This window comes from Urocampus carinirostris, chromosome 5 (assembly GCF_059441175.1).
Source record: "Urocampus carinirostris isolate Australia breed hairy pipefish chromosome 5, RoL_Ucar_1.0, whole genome shotgun sequence".
NCBI classification, from domain to species: domain Eukaryota; kingdom Metazoa; phylum Chordata; class Actinopteri; order Syngnathiformes; family Syngnathidae; genus Urocampus; species Urocampus carinirostris.
This window is the reverse complement of record NC_142353.1, coordinates 20628202-20655561: the sequence shown is the minus strand read 5'-3', so window position 1 is coordinate 20655561 and position 27360 is coordinate 20628202. Positions and strand designations below refer to the sequence as shown.

Sequence of the window (27360 nt, the reverse complement as noted above, 5' to 3'; positions counted from 1 at the left end):
AATCGAGTCGGGCTGTACATCAGACACGACCATTACCCGCGTTTCCCCCGGGCCCGGGGTGGCCTGTCAGTGGCTGTGAGAGGGTGAGAAGGTGAGCTGAAGTCACCACCCGGGACGCTAGAAGGCATATAGCTAGCAAAGGAGACAGACAGGCGGCCAGATATGAGCTTCTGGGCAAGAATGCAGACAGGCAGGGTGGAAATGCCACTGTGGCTGCCAATTGTCAACAACACCACGACAGTTCTTTGCCATTGTTGAAAGAAGTGTGGCTGAAAATGTGCCTGGGACCCAATAAAATAAGGCAGTCGAGTAAAGGTTTTCAGGAGTTACATTAAAAAAAAAGCAATAAGTCTGAGAATCTTGAAAACGATGTCGACACGAGGGCTGCAAATATTAGTTGATGTTGTTGACAAAAATCGATAATAGAATTCATTGTCGACTACTGTCGCCCAACACATTTTTCCAACAGAGTGAAGCCTGTCTACATGAATATAATCTCTGTGGTGAGTTGCAAATGCGCAATTGCTTCTTTGTCTCAAACGGTAACAAACATACAGAATTTGCAGTGTAAACATCAAGTATGCATACCAAAACTTCTTAAGTTTGGGAGCATTATAGCCCGGCCAATAAAAAGACTGCTTTTAATGTTCGCAAAGCAGACCTTGCGTGTAATGACAGTACCTCGGTGACGAACGAACATTTAAAGATGACGTTGGACAGTTGAACGAAACGGAGCCGACTCGCCCCAATAAGGTACATGTAGCGTTCAAGCCAATACAGTTTTGATGACATGTATTGTACATTTTATACACGTACATTTCGCTATAAAAGAGGATGAGTGTTGCCAGACCATGCCTAACATATTTGAAATTAAATGCAAGCAGTCCGAATAACGTCAGGTGTTAAAACGACAAATGTCAGTTGTTAAAATTGTTGAGAATTGTTAAATTATTTTGAAACAGATTTTGCTGTTAACCACAAAACTCCCTACATAAAATACACATAATATTTGTTTAATTACTCTTCTACTTCTGCAAATGATCCTGTTCTTAGTTTACAGCTGTGTTAGGTGGTCGACTTCAATAAGAATATATGTACAGTGTATACAGTAATTGGTAACTCGATAGTTCCTTTAAGAGTAACGGGCTACTTTTGGGTGACAGTAATCTGAGGGTAACACAATTACTTTTAAATTGATGTAACTAGTCACTGTAACTCTTTACCTTTTGCAGCAGCACGCCTTACACTGCTGGGACTCAACAGAATAAGGCACAGTTTCAGTGGAGGGTTCCGGGGATAGATAAACAAAAAGCAATAAATCTGAGAACCTTGTAAATATGTCCACACGTGTTCAGATAGCCCAATCTTAGCACACGAACATTCTACGTTGGAATGTTTTTCCTTGCCAACAAAAGGAATCCATTGTAGGCACACGCTTGTTGAATATTGCATCAAGACAAGCAGTCGACAAGCACTTTACCTGTACAAAACAAGGTCTATGTTTTATTGATGACAGCAACTCAAGTAAACAAGGTTACAAATCGAAGCAGACGTGAAAGCTTTTACTTCTCAAGAGACTTGACTCGGATTTTGCTCAAAAAAGGTTCGAATTTGGTTACTTAGTCATGATTTATGCTGTATTGTACAAGCAAATGTCCAATTACAATTAAAATGGGAAGTCAATCCCCAAAGCTTTCTTTTCATTAATAATGGTCAAAATAAAGTTTTCCTAACCACCACCAGACATCTTTTGAAAATTGGATTTTGGGAAAAATTATGGTCTGTTTTTTTTTGAAGGTTTTTTTGGGGGGGATGTGATTAAATCAAAAGTGGATGTCTTAAATCGGGTTATCTTAAGTCCAAAAAGGACAAAATTCAATCCAAAACAGTCATCGTAGAATTTACTTTGTCCAATGTGGTCCGAATGTTGTCACCCAAAAGTGGAAGTCTTTTTTAATGTCTTGAATAAGGCCTTTTGTTTCCATTTGGTGTATTTTAAACATATTTTCAAGAGTATTCGCTGAGTGAAATGAATTTATTGCCTAGCCTTGACCTCAAATGACATTCAGTTCCTGGGTTGCCTACCTTTTGGTCGAATATTAAAGCAGAGACAGAAAGATAGATAGATAGATAGATAGATAGATACTTTGTTCATCCCCGAAGGGAAATTCACATTTCCAGCAGCATCCCTGAGCTGAGAACAATCGAGAACAATCGAAAATAACACGGGAGCTGCTGGAGTGGCTGCCATTCGTGACGGCGCCGGAAGAAAAGATTCAATTTGAATCATGTACAAACAAACAAACAATTGAATCATGTACAAACAAACAAACAAACAAAATATTCATGTTTCAATAAGTGGGGTGTTATGAACGTTATGGAACATTGAAAGAAAGCATTACAAAGAATGAGGATTCAGTCTTGTAAGCTAAAATTTAAACATGGTTCATATGAAAAACAATGTGTGGAATGTGGAACAGCTTAAAAGTTCCATGACAAACATAAAGCCCAGGCAGTAAAAAAAGTTAAAAAAACAAAAACAACACTTAGTACCACAATTGTCCAACTACAATGTGGGGCTGCCAGCTAAATATAATATGGATATTAATAAGGTAATATTTTGAGAAAGATAGTTGTCAAAGAAAATCAATCTCCATAACTGTCAGAGCTCATTTGTAATTGTATCAATTTGTGTGTAATAAATGTTCCCTGAACGCCCAAATCAAAATTGCTTCGCTTTGTATTATTTCAGTATTCTAAACAAAACGAGTCTGTAGAAATGTTTTTTCTTGTGTCTGAATTCATTGGATTGTGAGAACGAACCACACACAAAAATCACAATAATATAATAAAGCTTAAAAGCTTTACACTGCATTATGGAAACATTTGTATCCATATGCCTTTTCAACAGCTATCTTACACCAAGGAAATACCCAGAATTTCTGGGTGTAGCGCGGAACAATTAGTCTAAGAGTGAATTGGTCATTACTCAGATTGGTCAAAATAACAGATTGAACTAATGAGATGAACTCAACATGACGTAAGAAGTGAAATCCGCCATTTTTTTCATAGAGGGATGCCATTTTGACACCTATTATAACAGCATTATTGTTACATAGGTTCAAGCTCGCCTTGGCTGACCTCATGTTTTATGTTTTCTATGTTTGAAGATCAATTCAATAACCCGCCACAATAGTCCACTGTCTGCCATTTGAAATTATGGTCCCAGTGCTTTTCTAGAAGAGGTAAAATCTTAAGCCCAAGCCATAGTCTGAGCCCATCCCGGGTGGGGCCAGTCTTCTCTTTCGCTCACTTTTTATAAAAAATCCCTGCATCATTGCTCTTCTTCGTCTCTCTGACACTCTCTTAAAGTGCTGTGCTAGATTTTTAGGACGCACTGATGCTGTGGTTTATGGCCCAATTTTCAACCTGTCAGGTGTTAACATTTTCCTCTCAACTCTTCGGTTAACGTAACCTCTGGAGACACAGAAATATAAAATATGTAAATGAATACAGTCTTGTTTAACCTAGATTTAGTTACAAAAGACATGCTTTTTTCCTCCTCGATAGTCCTTCAGTTTTTTTTCCGGGCTCGGTCCTGCAAATCAAGTTAACTAGTCTGACTCGGGCTAGGTCGGGCTTTAATACCAGATAGCGTGAGTCAGGTCGCACTGCATTTTTTAAGATCCTATCTTACCTCTACTCTGTAGCATAATAAGATGACTTTAAGCTACATATATGCTTAAATTCTGATATTAGCAGTGTTTATTTAGTGGTTTAGTGCTTTATAACCAATTTGACACTATTAAGATGATATTGATGGAAATGGCACAATTTACGTCATATTCACACATTTATGTATCAAGTGTTCTGGCTTTTTTGCAAGCAGCTTCATGTTTCTCTGAAGATCTGATTCAATTTCAGCTTTTGATTTACCTTTACAAATCCTTTTCCAATGTTGCCACTTCAAAGGAAACATTTAGAATGACGCCATTTCAGCTACACAATCTCAGTCTCATTTGCCTCAAGCTAACAATAATAAACTCAACACAATCAATGCATCTAAATTAACAATTAATCTACCTTTTTCCATACCCATCCCTCTTTTGTTCATGTTTGAAACAGTGCTAATGTGACAGGAATATCCGGTCCAGGTAAAAAAGGGACCACCAAATTCTTGCAAAACCTTTCGTAGCCCAATGTGCAAAACACACAACTGCTTGAGAACATGCCGGCGCATTAATCACAAGGACCAAACATTAAAGAAGTGATGATGTTGTTTGCCGGGCAAAGCGTGTAAAACATAGAGGGGAGGAATCCCTCTCTGAAAACTCCAGAGAGCGACATCACAGAAAATAGGCCGAGTGCTGTTCCTCCTAATTCCAGACATTGGTAAACACAACTTCTAAATGTAGCTGCAGATAGCCCTGAGGTCGGGATGCGAACTTGCTCTGACTGGGAACGAGACGCCGACGGGAATGAGAACTCGCTGCATAGGCAAGCCATCCTCGGGGAGGTTGGACACAGGAAGCATTATAGAAACATGCTGTATCTAGATAGGGCCAGTGTAAATAAGATATGAGGTTCTATTGCCTGGCTTGGGAAATGAAATGAAGGAAAAATTGAGAAGCGCAGAAATGGAGAGTCTGAGAGAATGTAAAAAGCAGAGGGAGCAAAAGAGGCACGCGGGATGATTAGAGGGAGTTGGGAAGAGGAAGGGAAATGATAGCCAACGATAAAGAGCAATAATTAAGGCGACGTTTACATAAAATGCCCAAGTGAAAATGGGAACCTCTATGGAAGGAGAATGATATGCTTTCACGGCCGCTCGTTGGCAATTTCAAAAGTCATTCCAACACCCGTTTGGTCTTTTTACTTTCCGGTTTGGCAGGTGTAAGTAATGAGACATTGCTGGACACAGTAAGTAGGTGTTATTATTCTGTCTTGGCTATGTTCTATCCTAAATATAGTGACTGTTATTACAAAAATCATTACTCCAATTCCGTCATTTTTTTTTCTTTTTACTGGGTTTTTTGGATTGTTCACATTCAGCTTCAACGTCTGACGAGTTACGGATAATGAAAAACATCTCAAACCCATCCCAAGGTGCAATTAGTATTTAACACACATCTATTGGTTCTCTTTCTAGAGACATGTGTCCATTCTTTTATTAGTCCAACAGAAACCGATGTGCTTGTATGACTCCACATTTCCGTCCTGCAACCCAGACTGTCCCAATTAAGCTAACGGTTGCTACATGATAAAGTTGTGTTTTTCAATATACAACCTGACTTTGATTATTGACACACTTGCTAGTGTGTAACTTTGGTAACATTAACCTTGGTTTAAAACAATAAGTCACGCTAGCGTAAACGGCTGAGCAGCATTTGTAATTCACGTTTATGCAAGAGGGCAGATTTACTTTCAAATCAATTGAAGTCAACATGACCACTAAGCAAACAGCGCAGAGCAAAATCACATTTACAGACAACGAAAAACTACCACAAAGTGCAATTTACAAAGGACAACATTTTGCGTCATTGCTTAGCTAAGAATCTATCACTTGAATAATCCATAAAAACATTTTCAAAGTCAACAACACGCATTAGTAAAGTTTTATTGTGGTAGGAAGTTGCACTCATACAGTATATGTACTTACACCATTAAAAACTGTTTGTTGACGTTGTTTGCGTAACGTTACCAACGTCACGAGGAGAAAATATGTTAATTCAGCCTTTGACCCATTTTCATTCATTCTCGCTTCATGCTTTCCAAAAATCTGTGTGGGTGCAAAAGTCCCTTTACAGCTGGAAAAAAGTGAAGCAAGCCACGTGGCTGCGGGTCATACCAGGAAGGCCTCTCCCTCGCCAGCGGTGACTTGCCACAGAACTCATGTCTCGTATGCCTTGGCGGCCTTAGTATTATTAAGCACGCAACCTCTCGCCCATTAGGCGTCTTAAACCCAATAACATCAAAGCCCCCCTTTACCCAAACAGTTCATATGATTCTTGAAGCTTGCTGGGTAGAGCTAGTGAAGCGGTCAACAATGTAAAAAGTAAAATCCTCTCTTTCAAGGGTCTGTTTCAGAACGATTTAGGATTGATAAAGGGAGGAAAGTTATGATGCTTTTGTTTGTTTACAATGTAAACTTGCAAAAGTGTGTCTACTTCTGCAAGTTTATTTCATTTATGATTAGGGCGGCAACGTTTAGTCAACGTTGTCGACAGAAATCAATAATGGTAGGAGTAGACAATTAAATCCAACCGAGTGAGGCATCTCTCCGTGAACAGGGTTGGGTAGGGTTACTTTAACTTGATTACTTTCAATTAGTTTTGGACTACTCCAATACCAAATATGCTAATAAAAGACAAAATAAACTAAATATGAATAAAATTATCATTCACAACACGTGGCAAACTTTCTCTCCTGGCTTTGATCTCTTTGATCTCCGGCAAAACTAACATAAAATGCGACAGAAACAAAATGAAAATAAATCCAAACAGCTTGCCAACATCATTTTTGCCGTTCCATGTATTCCGTTACTCCCCATGCCTGCACAAAATTTAGTAATTTTATTCATATTTAGTTTCTTTTGTCTTTTATTAGCATATTTGGTATTGGAGTAATCCAAAAGTAATCGAAAGTAATCAAGTTGAAGTAACCATACCCAACCCTGTTCGTGAATATAATCTCTGTGTCAAGCAGTAAGAGACCAAATGAAAATGTCAAAATCATCTACGCGGACCAAAACAGGTTGAGTATTTTTCAAGACTGTGCATGACAAATATATTTGAAATGGAATGGATGCCAATTGAAGAACAAACATTACTTGTTAAAACATTAGAAACAACAAACGTCACTAGTTAAATCGCTTGATTTCAAACTGTTGATAATTGTTAAGTACACTTTGCAGTTGACCACTGATTAAACCTCATATATGTTTGTTTGTTTAATGTTCTACTGCTGCTAATGAGCCTGTTCTAGATTTACAGAGTTAAAAATGTTTCACCTGATGGTGTTTTAGTGTCTCCGGTTACCCATTTCAAGGCTATAAAATGTAATAATTACCATGTAGTTGATTTTTTTTTTTTAGAACAGCGGTTTTTGACATCCACCACAACACATATCTTATCACATGAGAACTAAGTTGTACCCTTTTGGACATTCTAAAGGCATCAACAGAAAAAAAATGTTACAACTGTGGTCTTAGGATCAATCTTGACCCAGCAAGGTAAAACTACACAAAACTAGTACAGTATTAGACCCAACCTCCTTTCTCCCAAGAACATGTCTTCTCTTTTAATACAATATGCGACTCACCCCTTATTTGTGTGAATGTTGTGAAAATAAAGATGAGATGTTACGTTTACAAACAAACTAAAAGACCAGATACCTGTTTTGCTCACGCACACAGACAGTTTTCCCATGGAAACCTTTAGGACCTGTGCCTAAATTTTTTCCAAAAACTAACTAAAAAAAGCTGACATGGGTCCATTTGATTTTCATTGTGCAGCAGCATCTGTCAACTTCTACATGAGCATACGGCGTTACATTGTCAGTGAGGTTCTTGATCACATCTTTGAGGAGGGAGAGGATGGATTTTTGAGGGGATGGATCAGGCTGAAATGGAGGAAGATGTTTCTGAGGATGACTTTGTGGAGTGTGATCCACATCAGATTCAGATGAAGCAAAAGGATGGACTATGTAAGACCAGGCTTTTTTTTCAAAGAGTGGGAGGGTTTGGTCCCTAATATGGAAATATGGAAATAGATAGATAGATAGATAGATAGATACTTTGTTCATCCCCGAAGGGAAATTCACATTTCCAGCAGCATCCCTGAGCTGAGAACACAGAGCAAAATCTGCAATCATAAAAATGACACCTGGACTCACTAGATTGGCAAAGTCATATAGCCAAGAACAAACATTTGAGCTATTTATTACAAACTCCCTCAGTTCTATTTTGATTGAGATGACAAACATGGAAGGGAAGAAAGTCTTCAGCCACAGTTGGTAGGACATTGACAGTACCTTACTAGATGCTTACTTTGGTCTTCTGCTTGTTGTTGGCCTGTGCAGGTGTGTATTGTGCAGGATCTTGCATTGACATTATAAATTGGCCCGACAGCCACCTAGCCAGTAAGACATCCCTGTATGTGCGTTCATCCGTAATATGTAAAGCGTAATAATGTGTGGTAAAATATGTATACGACTGTAACAAAAATAAAAGCTATTAGATCTACAAATACACAAAATTGCACTTGAACGGATATTCTTTATTGTCATTGTACTAAAGCACAACAAAATTGGAGGGCTTCTCCTTTCAGAGTAAGTAAGCGATTTAGAGAGCAGCTGGCTAGCTTGACGCTAGCATCGGGTAACTTTGATTTCAGCCAAGTCTCCAGGATTATTCAAATACAAGAGTCCCGAATAAAGCAGTTCCCCAGGTGTTGTAGCTCCAGGTCATCCCTTTTATGTCTAATAGATCTGGCGTTTGTGACTATCCAGGTTCCGAAAAGGTGCCTTAATAGCTTTGTTAGCCCAGTGTTCGCAGTATGCCAGACCTGCTGCCTGACTATTACTTTCCCTTCCAACGCCGCTTCAGTCGATTCCCGAACGTGATAAACAATCCAAGGAGCACCTGCTTGTGATCACTGTTTCTTTGCGCTTAAATAACGAATTTATTTTCAATGTTACGAGCAGCTAAAAGCTAGCAGTTTCTTCCTAGGTGTTTTCGCTCCGGAAACTTTGATTTGTGCACCCGCCCACCCTGGATTTTTTGATTGACAGCATACAGCAGCCTATCACAGACAGTGATGTCCACCCAATACACGCACACATACAACCTGCCTCTCATGATAGCTATGTGCTCTCTGTCTGAACAAAATGAAAGACACGCCGATATCAACTAAAATAAAGACAGCTCAAAACCCGCGAAGCAGTAAACCAGCGATAACCAGTTTCTGTATATCAGAAGAGGTGAAATCCATAAATTGACTGCAAGCTAATGTCAGTTGCTAAATTCAGGCTCTGGCTCAACTCTTCACTGAATTCCTCTTCTAGCAAAAGGGGTTCAAGAGCCAATACGGTCATGGTATTGCTTCTCTTTGCATGGTAAAGGCCAGCTCAGTTGTTTATTGAAAAACAATAATGACAGCTCGCCATTCTAAATAGAGCAATTGGCCACTGGGGGGGAGAGTCTGACCACCATGCCCTTTGGCTTTAGTTAATCCCTCGGGGGGTGAGGGAGTGGTAAAAGCGATGAGGTCAACACCGGGAAAGCTCGACGAGAGATACGCCTATCTGGTCCTGTGCTGCGTGACAGGGGTCAGCGGCAGGTAAGCCCTGATCTACTGTGTTTGTTTATTCTTAGGCGCCGAGACGTGGCGCCCCAGCACCGCCAAGCCAGGGAGTGCCTTAAATTAAAGAAAGAAAGAAAAAAGCTTGTGTGTGCGTGCAGGAGTAGGAAGGAGATAGCGTGGGAATGAAGACAGACGGGAATGTCATCCACCCGCTTATCATTTACATTGCCTCACCTTTTAGAATTGGCCTTGCCGTAAACACTCTCGGTGAGCCCTTTGCGCCAAGATAAACATCTCGAGCGAGCGGATGAGTGTCGCACAGACTTGATTTAGCTTCAGGGACATTATTGTGATACAGCAGCAGGTGACTTTCCTCTTTTTACGCAGAAACGTACTACGATGAAATATCCACACAGTTGTTGATCAACCAGAACAGAGGCGCTCTTTCTTATAAGACGGAAATTGCCGCATTTAAAAACCAAATCCCAGATTTCCCAGTAATGTTAAAGTTGGGGTGCACATTGTTCGAGGTTTCCTTAAAAAAGTTAAAAGTTAAATATGTTCTCTATTAAGTATGTGTTAACAATGCCCAAATGAGTTCAAAGAGCCCTTACATTTTTTCGCACTGCCCCTATCTGCTTTCATCATACTTTTATTGGAGCTGTTCGGGGCAAAACACATAAGGTCTGAGGAATGTATACATACCAATGTATAAATACATACATATTACATATATAAGTGTATCTTTTTTAAGTCACAATTTTTCTAAGCGGTATGCTATCGATTCAAGTCAAGTCAAATTTATTTGTATAGCGCTTAGTCACAAAAAGACTGCACATGCCACAATTACAGTATCCTGGTTTTACACCTGCATGTTGGCAAGGAAAATCTCAAAAACAGCATGATGAAAAGTAAGAAACCTTGAGAAGGGGCCACACAAGAGGTATTGTAAAGTCCCTTCCAGGATGGCCAGGCTGCAATAGATGTTATGTTGCATTGGGTAATAATAATGCACACGCGTGCCCAAAAATGTACGGAAACCCTTTACAAAGATGAAAACAAACTTGTCATTAGTTTTTGTTCTATAAATGTAAAAGAGAGTTTCAGTTATTTCCTTTTGTTGATGTCAATTTTAGCTTCATCTTTGCACATCATGATTCACTAAAGCCGAAGTGTGTAATATTTGACCACTAGACTATTTTCTGGGATGGGCTCCAGCGTCCCCCTCGACCCTACTGAGGATAAGCGGTGCAGATAATGGATGGATGGAAAGACTGTTTTGTCTAATGAAAATGAAAACCAGTGCCACTGAGCAAAGCGTACCATCAAGTTGCCAGACAAACATGGTGGTGACCTGTGGTAGGGATTCAACTATGTAAAATACACATTTCTCGACCTAGGATTTTTTTTAGATAAAGATTAACCTCGGTATGATAGTTCAGGTATTTTGCCTACCATTCAAATCAATGCTTTAGTTACTGAATGAAAGCTTTTTGTACCACTATAAGGCACTAAATATTACACATTGTCTCTTTAATATCGGATGATGCATCACAATCAATAATTTTACACTTCCCTGTTCTGCAATTGTATCTATAAAAATTGCATTGCAGCATAATTTTAACCTCATTTTTAAGAACAACTTTGCCAACGCAAGTTACATTTTTTAATGGATTGTGGTTTGATTGTTTCCAATTGAACCATGTTGCTTCAGCCTGAGGACAGAACATACCCTATAACACATCCACTAGCATACAACATCTCTACATTTACAACATTCCACTGCAGTAAGCAAGCTTCTTTGTGCTTATTTCAGCAGCCCATTGATGCAAAGAGGAATTCATTAAAAAGAAGGAAGGGGGAAAAAGTGAGCATCTGATAGGAGAATGCTGAGTGCGGCATTCTCTTGTTATTATTACCCAATCGAAGGGCAGCGTGGCAATAAAAGCCATTAAATGGAATCGGGGAAAAATGGCTTTTAATAGGCCGCTGTCATTGTGGATTTATTCGGGCCTTTCTGCTGCCCTGCCTGCTCATTCCTGGTGGGGAGGAGTGAGGAAGAAGAGGAGCACCAGTAGATTACTAGACAGAGTCTAGCAGCTGACGCAAGAAGAGCAGCCACAGTCTGGGAGCCGAGAAGAGTGAAGTTCCACAGGGGGAGGAGGGGACGACGGGTAAGGAACTCACAAAGGAATTTTATTACTTTAGCCGGTTTGGTTCAGCGAGACGCACATACATACATTGATCAGGCAAATTGTAAATGTGTTACTATAAGGCAGGGGAGGGAAAACGTTTTGAGTAGCAGGCCCCATTGGGTTAAAAATGTTATAGCCGGGACGGGAGACCTATCCAATTCTTCTCATTTATGAATAAAAATACATGAAGTAATCTGCATATTGTATTTTTTTTACATTCGTTTTTAATAACATTGTTTTCATCATTTTTTTGAAAATATCACAATGAAATTAATGTATTTGGCTATATAATATATTAAGCACCTAATAAGATGTTTATTTTTGTAGTATTAAGGTTGTATTTCCATAGTACATACAATTTTTGTATTTTTGTGGTATTACATTAGATGTTTCTTTGTAGTATTTCTGTGGTATTAATTCTGCAGTATACTACTACTGTATAAGTCTTTCCATAGTAGAAGTTTTGTAGGTCTCATTATTTTTTGGGACTGTATGACAGTAGAAATATTTTTATAGCATTTATCTGGTATATTAATAGTATTTCTACAGTATTTTTGTAGTATTTCTGCAGGATTATTTTATCCAATATTATTGTAGTATTTTTCTAATATTCCTGCCGTGTAAATCTGTATTTTAGCATTGCTTTAGTAGTATTTTTGTAGTATTTTCATAGTCTTTTGTATTTCTTTAGCATTTCTATACTAGGTCTATAGTAGCGTTTTGTGGCATTTCTGTAGTATTTTGTAGTTTTACTGTGGATGTATTTTTGTGACATTTCTGTAGTATTTTCCAGTATTTCTGTAGTAGTATTTCTACATTATAATATTACTGCAGTAGTATTTTGTAATATTTCTGTAGTATTTTTTTTTCTTTTCAGAATGAAAGCAAAATATATTTGGTCCCTAAGCAATAAAGCATAAATGCATTAACAATTAAGCATTCGATTCCATTTTTAGTTTTGCAGTAATTCTGTAGTAGTATTTTTGTAGTAGGCACACAAAGGGACATTGGAGACAAAAGTAGTACCAAAATAACAAGTAGTACTTTCTGTACTATTATATTTTTTGTGATTTTTTTATCATTTTTGTTTAGCAGCCTGATTAAACAGACATTCATAACCAAATCAGGAAGCCTTGATGCAAGAAGCAAATGTATGTGGTGTTTGTATGCATTTAAAATACAAAATGGGTCGGTGGCAATCCTAACACAGGAGGAGGGTTAAGGAAGCAAAGCGTGTTTGAGGCTGGGAATGAGAAGGGGGGATGATGACAGAAGGGGCCTGGCACCATGCTTGGAAAAGAATGGAAATAGGGCAGAGGCTTTTGGACTCATTTGATGGCAGAAGGTCGGTCCACTGGTGTGTCTGGTTGAAAAGAGAAGTTGAGGCTGGGTGTGGAAAACAGCATAGAGGAGGGGATGGGGAAGCAGTAATGGTGATTCACTTGGAGTGGTGGGGCCTTGACACCCACGCAAGCATTGGGGCCGTCTGGTGTGCAGGGGCTGTCGTAAAAGGACACATTTGATTGCCCGCTTCTTCCTTTCTAATGTCTTTCCAGACAATAATGAAAAAAATATTTTTTATTTTTCTCATTTCATATGGCAATGAATCTGTTTTGATTACTTGTTGGACACGCAGACATAAAAACACACACACACATAAATCGGGCAAAATTAGCATTTGTAAGCCTGTCGCCAAAATAATCAGGCGATGGGAAGACACTAATTGGAATAATGGGGTGCACTCAAGACGGTCCAGACAGAAAGCAGCATGCCTTTCGCTTCCATACACATACTGTACTTTTTGATTTTTCATTTTATATTATACTTTAGTAATTGTATAATTACATTTTATTTTAATTGTTTGTCAATGCAACATTCATTGCAGCCTAGTCATCCTGGAAGGATGCATTACCTCATGTGCGGTCCATTCTCAAAGTTTCCTAATCTTCCTTATGCTGAGGTTTTTGAGTTTTTATTTGCCCTCATGCAGATTTTAGATGAGGGGATGCTGTCATAATAGTCTGTAGTTTGCAATAGTCTGTGGTCGATGCAACCCTTTGAGACTCTTTGTGATTAAGGGCTAGTAAATGAAGGCTATTCTATGCAAGAAATTTTCAAGTAACTGAAGATCTACAGCGGGGTGTACTACTCCTTTCAAAAAAGAGCACAGAGTAGAAGGAAAAGTGGGATGTCCAGCTGCACGACCAAGCAAGAGTCTTTAGTTCTACGCCTGGACGCCTTACAAGAACTTAACTAGCAGCTTTGTTAAATAGTACCCGCAAAAAGCAGTGCCAACATCTGCAGTGAAGATGCGACTCAGATGTTGGCATTTAGGTAAAATGGCAAATAAAAAGCCACATTTTTGCGACTGACCATAAAAAAAAGAGATTGAGATCAGCGAAAGAACACAGGCATTGGACAACTTATCAACTGATCAATACAAGTGTGACTTCTTCATGGAAAACACGAAATTGTCTGGGTGACCCAATCTTTTGGTCGGTAGTCTTTATAACGGCATTAAATTGGTGCTAGCATGCTAACATGCCGAGTATTTGCCTATTTATCCAAACATTCTATCCAATTTTACTCTATCAAGTCTTTTATTACATGTTTCTTTTGGAGTATCGCGTCTAATCTCGTTGAGAACAATCTTCATTATGTTGTTTCCAATGACAATAAAGACAATTTTAATTTTAAAGCATCTCTGGGTCTTGGAATGGAATTGTAAGACAAACAAAAAGAGGTTGCAAGCAACAGTTACATCCCCAAAGACAGACTTTCACATGAATGCAGCCGCTGCCCCTCGCTGTCCCTCGCGGACCGCCAGATGTTTAAACTCACTCTGGGCTCAGACATGTTTCCATGACGATGCAAGCCCAGGGTTAGTCACATGGGCTGCCTCAGGACCGGCAATCCAGGATTCAGGCTCACCTTTAAGGCTACGAGACACTTTTTGTATGGATGAGTGTTTTTTGTTATTATCATGCTTAATTCTGCAGCTGTAATTTGTTTTCTTACTCTTCCAAATCAAGCCTTTGACACTTAAAAAAATATTTACAAGGGCACCTAGGGTATTAAGTTCCACATCATTTTATACAAAATTCATGGGTACTCAAGTGCTGTATGTGACAAAAAAGAAGAGTACACCCCACACATTTCTGGAGAGATTTTGTTACAACGTTTAATTGAACATAACTAAAGAAACATCGCTTGGACACAATGAAAAGATGTGTGTACAGAAAGGCCCCAGCTTACTGGAAAGATATCCTCTAGTCTAATGAACAATGATGAAGATTAATTTTTTGGGCTCAGATGGTGTCAAGCATGTGTGACGACAACTAGGTGAGGAGTACAAACATGTTTGTATCATGCTTATAGTCAAGCATGGTGTTGGGAATGTCAAGGTTTGGTCGTGCATGAGTGCAACTGGAATTGCGGAGTTGCATTTCATTAAAGGAAACACAAACTCAAGGATGTACTGTGAAATACTGGAGCAGAGAATGACACCCCCCCTCCCTCCAGAAATGGGTGCGCAGGGCAATAAAATTTACACTGCTATATAAGCTTTCCACAGACTACATTTTTTGTGTCAAAGCAATACTTCTTTAGTGTTGTTCAATTAAACATGATAATGAAACCATTATGAATAGGCCCAATTTAAATTCAATTCAACGTACCCAGTGATAAAACTTAATACTCCCAAAAACAGTATCAGAATTAGCTGGGATAAGAGTGCACAGAACATGCTTGACCATCTTGTTTGAGTATTTGAAATGATAACAATATGAGTTTCAATAATTCAGGCCAAGGGTTATGCAATACAAAAAAGTACTGCAGTACCTTGGCAGTAAATATGAACAAATACAAAATGTTTTTAGTGCCAATATCCGTACAGTATCCTCCACCTCCCCAAAATACGAGTTTGTTTGCTTTAAGCTATTTATTAGTCACTGCCGAAAACTATGCACTTGTATTTATACAGGTGAAGAACAAAAGCTGGAGGAGTGCCTTGGGGTTAAGTGTGACAGCATCAGCCTCAGCGGCCCGACACAACAACTGTAGGGCAGGTGTAACACTACCTGAAGCAGCTACAGAAGGAAAAAAGGTGTTTGGTTATCCAAAATACACTACAAGCCCCAGTTTTACAGTTGACTCAAAACGAATACAAAACAAACACAGTACACTGTATTAATCACCAAAGCATTGAATAAAAACACAACTGTCTGGATGAAAATACAAAATGGTAGGACAGATCACAAAATACTTTTCAGGAGGAATGTTTCAGTGCTATGTCAAAGAGAGGGGGGTGTAATTCCCAAAAGTTCTGAATCATATCATGCCAGTAACTTGTTAAGCTGTCGCTCATGCGCCTTACATGTGGTTTTTTTATAGGTATTGGAAGAGGATAAGTCGACAGAGGTAAAAAAAAAAAAAAAAAAAAAAAAAAAAGAGGAACAAAAAAAAAAAGGAGGCTGAATAGATGGGAGTAGGGGAAGAACAGAGATCCATATCTACCCGCACTTGAAAACAAACCTCCTCAGCCTAACGGAGTCTGGCGAGCAACATGCTCCTGCAAGATTTATGCATCGTGTGTGTCATAAATTCTGCACCTTTGCGGACGAAATGTCGAGCCCAAGCCATAATAAACATTGTTAAATTAAACTGACTTTGACAGTGTCAATCAAAAGGGTGAATTACTTTCTGAACTACTTTCTAAAGGTGGTGTTTACATTGAAATTGTTTTGGGTTGGATCTTGATTATTGATTCAAGAACCGGTTACATTTTAAAGCAATCCATCCATTGTCTTTCGCTTATCCGGGGTCGGGTTGCTGGGGCAGCAGCCTTAACAGGGAAGCCCAGACGTCCCTATCCCTAGCCACTTCCTTCAGCTCATCCGACGGGATCCCGAGGCGTTACCAGGCCAGCCTTGAGACATAGTCTCTCCAGTGTGTCCTGGGTCGCCCCCGGGGCTTCCTGCCGGTGGGACATGCCCGGAACACCTACCAAAGGAGGCGTCCAGAAGGCATCCTTATCAGATGCCCGAGCCACCTAAACTGGCTCCTCTCAATGCGGAGGAGCAGTGGATCTACACAGAGTCCCTCCCGGATGACTGAGCTTCTCACCTTATCTGAACCCAGACACCCTGCGGGAGAAAATTATTTCAGCCGCTTGTATCCAGGATCGTGTTATTTCGGTCATAACCCACAGTTCATGACCATTGGTGAGGGTAGGAACGTAGATTGACCGGTAGATCGAGACTTCGCCTTTCGGCTCAGCTCCCTCTTCAACACGACGGACCGGTACAGGGTCCGAATGACAGCAGACGCTGCACCGACTTTGATGCAATTTCAGTTTTATTTGCCTTACATCACCAGTAGCGTTTAGTCTGATTCATTATCAGAAACACCAAAAAGTTGTCTTTTTGCATTAATTTATATCTGGACGACAGTCCATTTTTTCCATTCTCTTGCATTTGTCTCTGGTACCCTGAATAAAATGTGATAATGAGGTAAAATCAAATGCCTTTTTGCATGTCATCCATAACACTGGTGGTCTAGCGGTTAGGATTAGGCACTCTCAAAGTCGCGACCCGTGTTCGATTCCCATTGCAATCACTGTTTTGCTATATTTGCGACTGATCAATCACTGCACCGCAAAACCTAGAGTATAACGCGCACCCACTCTCGAAGTTCTTTGTTAGGTAAAGAAAAATGTGCGTTATACACCTATAAATATTGCACTGAATTATGTGGTTGGATTTTGCTTTATTGTCTTAGCAATAAAAAGTTTACTAAAGTCCCAATCTGTTACGAGGATGTTGATAATGTTGTCTAATCAGCCTGGCTTTATCACTACATGTACAGATTGAAACAGAAAAACAGGGAAAAAGCAACCTGACTGACAGTATGATAAAATATTAGGCAGAAAGAGAAAGAAGAGCCACTAATTAAGAATTTACCGAGCATGGAAAAAAATAACCTGAGCGACGAGTGAACACACAGCATGCATACTTACAAAAAGCAAGTGAACCCAGAAAGAATGACATTCACAATCACCAGAGCCACCTTGTGATATTTATAAGGGGACATGGTTCAGTTATACCAACGTGGAACCCTTTTTCATTTTCGTCCAATTTTAGCAATTGGGGAAAAGAAAAATGGTGCTGTGCAGTATTGGAGGTAACGTGTTACAAAGGAATACAATTACCTTTCTCGTTAACAAGTACAGTCATGTGTTACAGTATACAATTTTCTAACTCAACTATTGTTACAAGATGGTACGTTACTCCACGAAACACAAGATATACCGCAATTTGGCAGTTTCTCCTTTGCTCATGAAGTCACATACAACCCTCCTTCTGCCAGGAACACAACGTTGAATGACCAAGGCTGGGATGTTTACATCTACCAACTAAATACAACTGATTACAGATATGGAGGCACTGTCTCAAGCACAGAATGAGAACATGTAATTTCTCCCTACTTATATACTGATATTCTTCCTACATAAACTCGCATCTAAGCTGTATATACAACTATAAAATAAAATAGTAAAATCACAGGTTCATCTTTTTAATGCGCAATTTGGTTGTGTGTAACCATTAGCAAATGGTAGGCAGCACATGAGAAGGGGGCGTGGCTTATGAAGGAACAAAAATTTTTGCACGACATCATGCCTAGAGAAAAAACGTCATGGACTTACCAAATAATCTAGAAAGAAATATTTGTGGGTTTGAAGACAAAAGACAAAATTTATATTGAGTATCTCAAGAATGCACAAGCCAAGATATATGAAGGCCCTCAGCGCTTCTACAGGTTGGTGTACACATCCTCTTCTATTTATTTCATCCATCAATCCATTATCTGCACCTCTTATCCTCAGTAGGGTCGCGGGGGGTGCTGGAGCCCATCCCAGCCATCTTCGGGCAGTGGGCAGGGGACACCCTGAACTGGTTACCAGCCAGTCACAGGGACACAAAGACAGACTATTTGCTCGCTCATTCACACCTAGGGACAATTTTGACCGGCCAATTAACATAACATTCATGTTTTTGGAATGTGGGAGGCAACCGGAGTGCCCGGAGGAAACCCACGCAAGCACGGGGAGAACATGCAAACTCCATACAGGAAGGTTGGTAGCTGGATTTGAACCAGTGACCTCAGAACTGTGCCACTCACGCGCTAACCACTGTTCCGCCGCGCTGCCCTATTTTTTTTATAATGTGTCTAATTTAAATCAGTTTTAGGCGGCCGGCTTCAATGTGAGTACGATAATTTGTAATCTGTGGGTGTCAGTAATTTGGGGGTAACGCAATTACTTTTTAAATGGAGTAACGGGTAACTGTAACTAATACATGTTTTTTCCAGTAACATGCCCATCACTGGTCTTGTGTGCCTTGTCATTTTGATTTGGGGCAGCTGCTTTACAAAAATGACACATCTCTTTCTATATGAGATATTAGCCTAACAAGGGGAGCGGCAAAGTGCGGCCTAATGACATTGCGGAGAGCGACATATGCCAGGCATCACCATGTCTGTCGCTCCTTGGGGACATTACGGTAACAGGATAGTAAGGAGGAGGCGGAGTCGTGGGTGCGTGTGTTTTACCTCCAGGCAGAAAGCCCTGGAAACAGACAGACAGAAGAGGGTGGTGGAAAAAAGCAGAAATACAGGAGAGATGGGTCAGTAAGAGGAGGACAGTAGATGAATGAGAAGAGAGGGGATGAACTGGACCCAGTCTGGAGGACTAAAAACAGGAAGGAGAGTAATGAAGTGGAAACATGCTTTGTCATGCCTCACCAAAGCTATAGGATTAGACTTCTATAATTAGAGGACGGGGGGCATCATAATGCTAGGCCTTTCTTTTTGTCCACGATGAGAAGCTATGGTTAAATTACACAAAGGGGGTGTTAAGGCTCTGTAACAGAAGCTACCTAGAGGGGAAAATGTTCAGAAAAACTTTAGAAGCATATGACTGCAGAAAAACTCAAGACACAGTTTTTTATGTCTTTTAAGCATTCTCGCAAATACTCCAACATGTAATAAGCACTATAGACCACCAGATTGCGATAAACACAGGAATTGCCTGTACTGTTTTCTTTAACAAATGTAATCACCAATGATTTTCTTTGCTTTAAAATAGGCATGATTGCTATTAGTTTTTAATTAAACACAAACTATAATCTTACATTATTATTATTATTTCATAACATCATACTCAAGGTGAAAGTCAAGGCCAATATTTTCCGTACAATCACAAATATTACGCTTCTCCACTGGTCTAAACATGGCATTGCAATAACCGTATATTTCGCACTATAAGGCACATGGGATTATACACGCACCCCAAATAATAGTATTTTGCGATATATTTTTCATATATAGAGGAGGAATGGACTATGAGGCACATGGAATCAAAACTACAGTAAGAGCTAAAGTTAAAAAAAATAAATGCATTTTAATAAAAGCAACTCATTTCATAAAACATATATTAAAATTAGGAAATTGGTTTCACCGCTCAAATGAACTGATTCATCCTAGATGGTTACCATATGCGATCTCCTTTCATTGTAACTATCCAATTCAAATTGTATCCACCGGATTTTCTAGTCTATAAGGCACACCGGTGCGCCTTGTAGTTGGAAAAATACAGTAATGTTGCATTTGTGGAATATGAATCGGGCATACATTTCACCCATTTTTTCTCCATTGTCCATTTAAAATGACATCACAGTTGGCCTAATAACCAACAAAAGCTCAGTTTGCAGTAATGGATGTTCCAAATGACTACTTGTCTTTGTCTGTTCCATCCTAAAACATAAAATTTCATACATTATGTTGGTTGTATTCAAGGGCATTGATGGAGGGGACATGTCCTCGGAAATATCAATCAATAATTGTTTTGTCCCCAACCAATATTATGCGATCCCTTATAGACAAAAGACCAAACCAGGTTGATTATTATGCAATAATTGTAGTTTCGCAAGTGAGCTTTGTATGTAGGGTGTGGATATCAGCAATTCCAGCACAAATATACTCATTATTTTGACTTTGCAATTAAATGCACATTTATATGAATTGCTGTCTTTTCTTGGCACGGATAGACCGATGTTCATTAAATAAAATCTAACAAAAAACAATAATGTAAAAGTTATGACATAAGAAATGCACAATATCCAACTAGATTAATAATTGAAGTAATGCATTTCTGGAACTTTTTGTGCCAACTTTTCTAGCTTTTAGCCGGTAAAACTTACATGAAGAAGCTTTTAAGAGCACAGGTAGCCCACCTGACATATTCATCGCTGCCTGCTCACTGCGTTGGACCTTCAGCTAACGCTTGCATATGAATATTTATCTGAAGAGGGCTAGCACCAGGACAGATGAGCTCGCAAGGGGGCGGCGGGAACCATCCATCACTTGTTCGCCTTCCGTTACTTTTCTCCCACTGTCATTATTTCAATAACCCGATCCCCGACCCACCCACCATTTGTGCTTTTCTAATATCACCCTTGTCTATTGCTTTTCCTCTTTAACGCAGCCCAACACCACCACCGCCGCCATCCAATCCCATCCTTTCAGCTGGCTGCTAAATGTATGCTTAAGGTTGGATGGAGAGACGAAGCAGGGGGAGAAAAAAAACTGTGTGATTAATGTCTTTGAGAAAAAGATAAATAATCACAGGAGACGGGAGGGGGGATTGGTAGTTGGCCTTAGGGGAGCAAATATGGAGAGTTTTATGGTTGGCGGAGGAGGAGGCGAGGAGTACAGCGACAGCAGATCCATTCAAGTATATTAGCCTCCCCCCTCCAACGCGCACACAATAACCTCAGCATCTATTTTGCTGCGCTACTGTCTTTCATCATCAACAATGAATCCCATCCTTGTGACAGCAACCTCACACACACACGTGGATAAACACTTTTTCTTCCAGGCCACTGTATATTTGTGTGATGGGCCAATACATGTGCTGTGTGATGTGGATGACAGCAGCTGCCCACCCTAGCCCCCCTTCTCTTTCTCTACCCCATGCTGCCCTGCTTTTAAGCCCCTCATCCTCCAGTGGCTGCCTGTCCCCTGGAGTAGATTGCATCTTTTATTTATCATTTTTCCCCTCCTCCTTGGCTTTATTTCTTCTCTACTGCCAAGCACACTACAGCACCCCCTGCGTGAAGAGAAGGAAAAAAACTGAAGAGAAAATTGCAATCAGCACAACGCGCCGCCGTCCTCCCTGCTGTGTGCTCGCCTGTCATCCTCGCCTCTGTTGTGAGCGGATGAAACTGACAGCTCGAGCAGACGAGGACACAAACACATGCGCAGACCGCCGCCCCCGAGCCTCCTCTTCTTGTCTCTCTCTCACTCACACATACAGTACAAAGGACAGGGATAGTATCCAATTAGATGATCAATTTATAGTTTGGAATGATTTCGATTGTATGCAATTGATTGCTGATTAAACTTTATGATAAAGATAGACGACAATGGAATATTTTGTCAACTTTTGTCGCCAAACACTTTTTTTCCAACAAACTAAGGCCTCTGTACATTAATATAATATCTGCTGGTATCGCAATTGGCGTCTGTCTCAAGCAGTAACATACAGAAATGACCGTGTCAACATCAAGTACGCGTAACAAAACTTGGGATCATTTTAGCCTTGATACAGAGAGATAAAAAGACTACTCGCAAAGTTTGCAAAACAGATTTTGCATATCATGGCAGTAGCCTGGTGACACACAAACATTTAGAAAGCACGTCGGACAGTTGAAATAAACAGAGTTTGACTCGCCTGGTAAGATTCAAGCCAATACAGTTTTGATGACATAATTGTACATGTTATATGTGTGTATATTTCGCTATCAAAGAGGGTATGAGCGTTATGCCAGAATATGCCTGACAAATGTATTTGAAATTAGATGCATGCAGTCTGAAGAACAAACGTCAATTTTTAAAACAGTACAAACGACATGTCTTAGTGGTTATACCCAAAGAATTATTGTGCGTTTTGAAATCAATATTTTACACGGTTTAATTCACAAGACAGTTGCGAATGTAACGAGACAATGTTTGCGGAGAATTCTGTCATCTGATTATTAGAGCATGTTATTGTAGAGCTATACTGCCTTTACAGTTTTCGGTTACCTTGTTTCAGACTGATCATGTTTTTGTGATGAGTACATTTTGAAATGGTATCCCAAATGGAATCCCAAGAGTTTAAGCTTTCCAATTATGTGTGGCATGACGTTTTTCAGTGACTGATGACATTGAGCAGACACGTATTTGCTTCTCAGCCATTGGAACGTTACGCGGTTGAAACAGTTAGTAGACTTTAATTATTGTTTTTTTTTTATGCCCGTCCCTAAGAAATGGACAGTGGTTTATTTATGGCTTTATGTCCAATGAACAAAAACCGAGCCTAATAGCTTTTGGATTTTTCTTAAATATTTGTACAAATCGGCAGTATGCTCAAAAAATGTTTGCATTGTACCCATGCTTCTGGTTTTTGTTATCAATTTTCACATAATCAAATGAACTACATGCTAATTTTAAGGAAAAAAAAGTATTTATCCTCTTATTCAACTAATTGTCTCAATAGTCGACTATTAAAATAATTGCCAGTTGCAGCCCTAGAGTACAGGCAAGGAAGCATCATTTTAGAACATATAGAGATGATTGGATATGTAAATAATCCACCAGTTTCTGCCTCGTAATATTTCATGTCTGGATGTTTTAAACACACTTTTCCTTGACATTCTTTAATTTTCCTTCGTCAAGCTGCTGAAGGAAATGGCGCAGCCCCACATGGAGGTCTGTGCTCATAGCCATAAAGGGAACATTAATTAATGACCAGTTATGTGCATTGTACAATGTGAACATTACCAATACAGGCCTACTCCAATTTTCGAAACAAAATTGTTTTATCCCAGTTATTTAGGATCTAGTATCAGTATTATTACACACACAAACATACATACCACGGTTTCCCGATGGATTTAGATTGTCGCACACACACTTCTGTCCGTCAATGCCCAGATCCAGCTCATCTCTGAAGAGCGGGTTGACGCGTTACACCAAAAAAAAAAAACGCCACCAGATGATGAAGGTTATGCATTGGAGTCAGATCAGGAAGCTTTTCCTGCTAGTGGTAACCATGGAAACCATTACTCTCTGTTTCATTTGGGGGATCAATATCCCTCCCAAAAAAATAACGGCCTGGAGAGGGCTTACCGCCGCCAGGCTTTACTTGCCCAAGACACACCGCAGGAAGTGAGAATCCCTACGACCCAGGGTGTTAAGAGATCCATGAACCATAAAATTGTGAAATGGACTTACTGACTACCTATTTTGCCACTTTATTTTGATTTAACTGTTCTGAACTGTTATTTCCATAGCAGTATTCCATTGAAAAGAAAAAGCTCAGGAGAAAAGTACAGTGGCACTTCAACTAACGAAAGTATCTCTTAGCAAGATTCCCAGCAAAAGAAAGGCTGCTTCAGAAAAATATTTAAATAATATTCCAAAGAAATGTGAAGTTACAAAGGACAACCATTTCAAAGCACTGTACGTGCTGGTACCCAGCTCAAGGATGTAAGTATAATCTTATTTTGAAAGCTGAGCTTATTTTGCTTATTTTATTAAGCCTATTTTGAAGCTTTACAGGCGTAAATGCCACTCCGTCCTTTCTGAAAAGAAGTCTAATGTTAACAAAGACATGGAGGGGTTAATACTCTTGTGAATTTTACTTCACCTCCTTTGTCCAAACTCCTCATTCTCAAAAGGATTTCTATTTTTTTGTGTATTATTCGGAATTTATAGAAACATGCAATGATTCTGTATGGCTTGGCCATTTATGGTGTAAAATGCATTTCTACTTACAGGATATTCTGTTTCCAAAAACAGCTTTTACAACAAATTAAAGAGAACATTTGGGAGTGCAATGGTACAACATCTGATGCCATGTCCTCACAGAAATGAATCAATAATGCCTCTGCTGGTTGCGGCCAGAAAGCACACCCCACCAAAACAATCCAAAATTCGCCAAATACGAATCTGAGAGATACCTTTTTGTTACTGACTGGCGAAAAGGCCTGCCATTTTGATGTACATTTCTAAAACTTTTGGACTAGAGTGTGACGTCATCCACTCCGCTGTGGCTAAACTACAACAAAGCACCCCGAGGGCATCCTGTTAATCTGTTAATAAACAACAAAGGAGACTGCTGGAAGTGTGAATTTCCCTACGGAGATGAATAAAGTATCTATCAATCAATCTAAAATAATTTGTTATTACAAGGTTGTTACTATGTTATTGTCAGGTTGTAATTACTAAAGTGAGGTACTAGAAAATCACAATGAACCATCACTGGTAAACTGTTTTGAAAACCTGTCTGCAGGATTCTATGGTGATGTCAGGGAGCTAACTGCTGTCCCCGGGCACCACATTGGAGACCCCTGTTCTATGTTGATCTATTAACAACGCTACAAAGTGATGCATTTCGAAGTTGCCATTGTTAGTGAAGCTAGCAGGTGTGCTACTATGCATTACAGTTTTGACAGTTGCTGTGTTTCTATTGAACATCTAAAGAAACAATATGAAGTATTTTGGTTTTTGCGCTCTTTGTTGTTAGTTATATCACTCAATCAGATATTGTTGTGGTTGAGCAGGATCAATACTGAAGAACAAAGATTCTAACCGAGATACAATGACAGGGATGCATATATGTTGTCCACTTCCTAGTCATCTCCACTAATCCTCTTTGTAGCAAGTGAGCTCAAATTTGCAACCGCTAAATTTCAAAATTGACTGTTAATTGAAGAGTACAGAGATGAATCTGCATAAAGATTTATAGTTTAGATAAGGTTTCCAAAACTAATTTCAACCTGGAACCATTTTACCGCTATACAACTGAGAACAACACAACTGTGAAGCAACTGATACAATATCCCCTCAATTCAAGTCCCCAAATACTAACACTGGAGTGCAAACATCCAATGTGTCTACTATTGGGGAATATGGTAAACAGGCACACTACATGAGAAAGTGGTTGAGAGCAGAAAAGGAGAAGAGGGGAATGCTGCCCGTCTACTCCATGGCTACTATTGTGCACTGCACATTCTCCAAGCCCACAAGAGCTCCAGCCATCTCAGCACGCAGATTCTTTGGAGGCATAGCAAGCCAAGAAGGAGGAGGAGGAAGATCATGCAGAAAATCTTGTTTGCAGGATGCGTTCAGATTCAGATGAACCAGTGGAGGGTAATGGGATTAGAATCCTGAACGGCTTCCAAGGGTGTGGGGTGGGATTGACAGCTCCGAGTCCAACGCGCTTGCTAAAATATGACGACGGAAGGAAAGGGAACGAGATAAGGGGCTGCTTAGCCCACATTTCCCACTCCCCTCCGTATAAAACTGGGTGAATCGCTTGTATCCAACAGATACATTCGTCGTGGCATTGACAACACCGAGGAAAAGAGTGTGTTTGGCAACCAAAATAGAAGCACTGTAGCTTTAAATCGACCTAGCCCTCCCACCCTTTTCTAAATATCGTCTATTTAGCCAGCGGTGAAAAGATATAGGGGGGCTTTTGTGTGTGGATCGGGGAGGGGAGAGCTGCAAAGGCAGAAAAATAGGAACAAAGTGCTATAAGCTCCAATGAAAGGAGGGGGAGAGCTCCGGGCAAAGGAGAAGTGGGCTACTATTACGTGGAAATACCCGGCATTGTTTACACTAGGACAGAAAAGGGAAGAAAAAAAAAGTCTGGCGCTGGTGTTCGGTTGTCACTCACCGACTTGTAGTACGTTGTCCACCCAACCGCCCTCCAGCAGAGTGACACCCCGCAGGAAAGGCAGCTGAGTCTCGTCGTTATTGTCCCCGCTACTTCCACTCTCCTCGGTCCCGGCGTTGAAAGACGAGTACATGCAGATCTCCTTCTCGCTCCGTGGGAACGACCAGTATACGATCCGGCGTTGAACGGGCTCCGGAATCCGCTCGAAGCGCTCCTCCACCCGCTGAAAGGGCCACTTCTCGGCCACTCGGCGCGCCGAGATATCGAGCAACGACTCCGGGTTATGCGATTTGCCGCTCTGCCCCGCCGCGGAGCCGGGACCGCCGCACAGAACTCCTCCAGCCCGCTGCCCCTGCCTACATGCCGGGTTGTAGCCGGGCCGGCAGCAGAGCCGCTTGGCTGGAGGCTGCTGGACTCGCTCGGCCATGTTCGCTCCGCTTCCGACCTGCCTCGCCGAGCCTCTCCGATCATATAAACTGGATAAGGAAGAGAAAAGAGGCACTCTCGCGCCGATTGTTTGCCCTACTTGGGCAGACGAGCCTTATTAGGTGATGTAGGCGCGGCCGAGGGTTTTGTGTGTGGGTGGGCGGGGCCTGCTATAAAAGGAAGCGGAGGCGGAATTCCCGAATGTCGGCAAATCCTTTGTGGAGCGGTCGGGGCGCGAGAGGGCGGAGCCCCGGCGGCCGACGCGCCTTTTGAAGTTTTTGCCTTCTTGTCGAGAGTTTAAAGGCGGGGGCTTAATCCAGAGGCGGTCTTGGCAGCTCCCAGCGGGCCTGAAGGGGGGCAAATAAACCCACTTTTTTCTCCTCTTTCATTTTTTCTCCTCCAGTAGAGCTGGAGGTGCAGTAACAACACGATGCTTGTTTTTGGAGGCTTTGGCCCCAACCCTAAAAAGCGCTGACTTTTAGCTGTTAAAACAGACAAGAGAAAGGAGGGTAAAAGTTAGTGAGTTGAACATGTAAACAAAGGACTATATTTTCATTCAAGGACCGTGCTTTTTAGTTGTTGAGGAACATACTCAATTTTATTTTGTCAAGTCATTGCAGTTGACATTAATAATTGGATCCACGTATCTATCTAT

The 27360-nt window shown here is 40.4% G+C and overlaps 1 protein-coding gene across 1 annotated transcript in view; it reads right to left on the bottom strand.

The window, feature by feature from the left end:
- Window positions 1-27044, bottom strand: part of LOC148365715 (zinc finger SWIM domain-containing protein 6-like) — a 114770-nt gene extending 87726 nt beyond the window's left edge. Inside the window, exon 1 of the mRNA XM_088336123.1 lies at window positions 26280-27044. Coding sequence (XP_088192249.1) covers window positions 26280-26706 — 427 coding nt within the window. The 5' untranslated portion in view covers window positions 26707-27044. The remainder of the gene's footprint in view (window positions 1-26279) is intronic.
- Window positions 27045-27360: the final 316 nt, after the last annotated feature.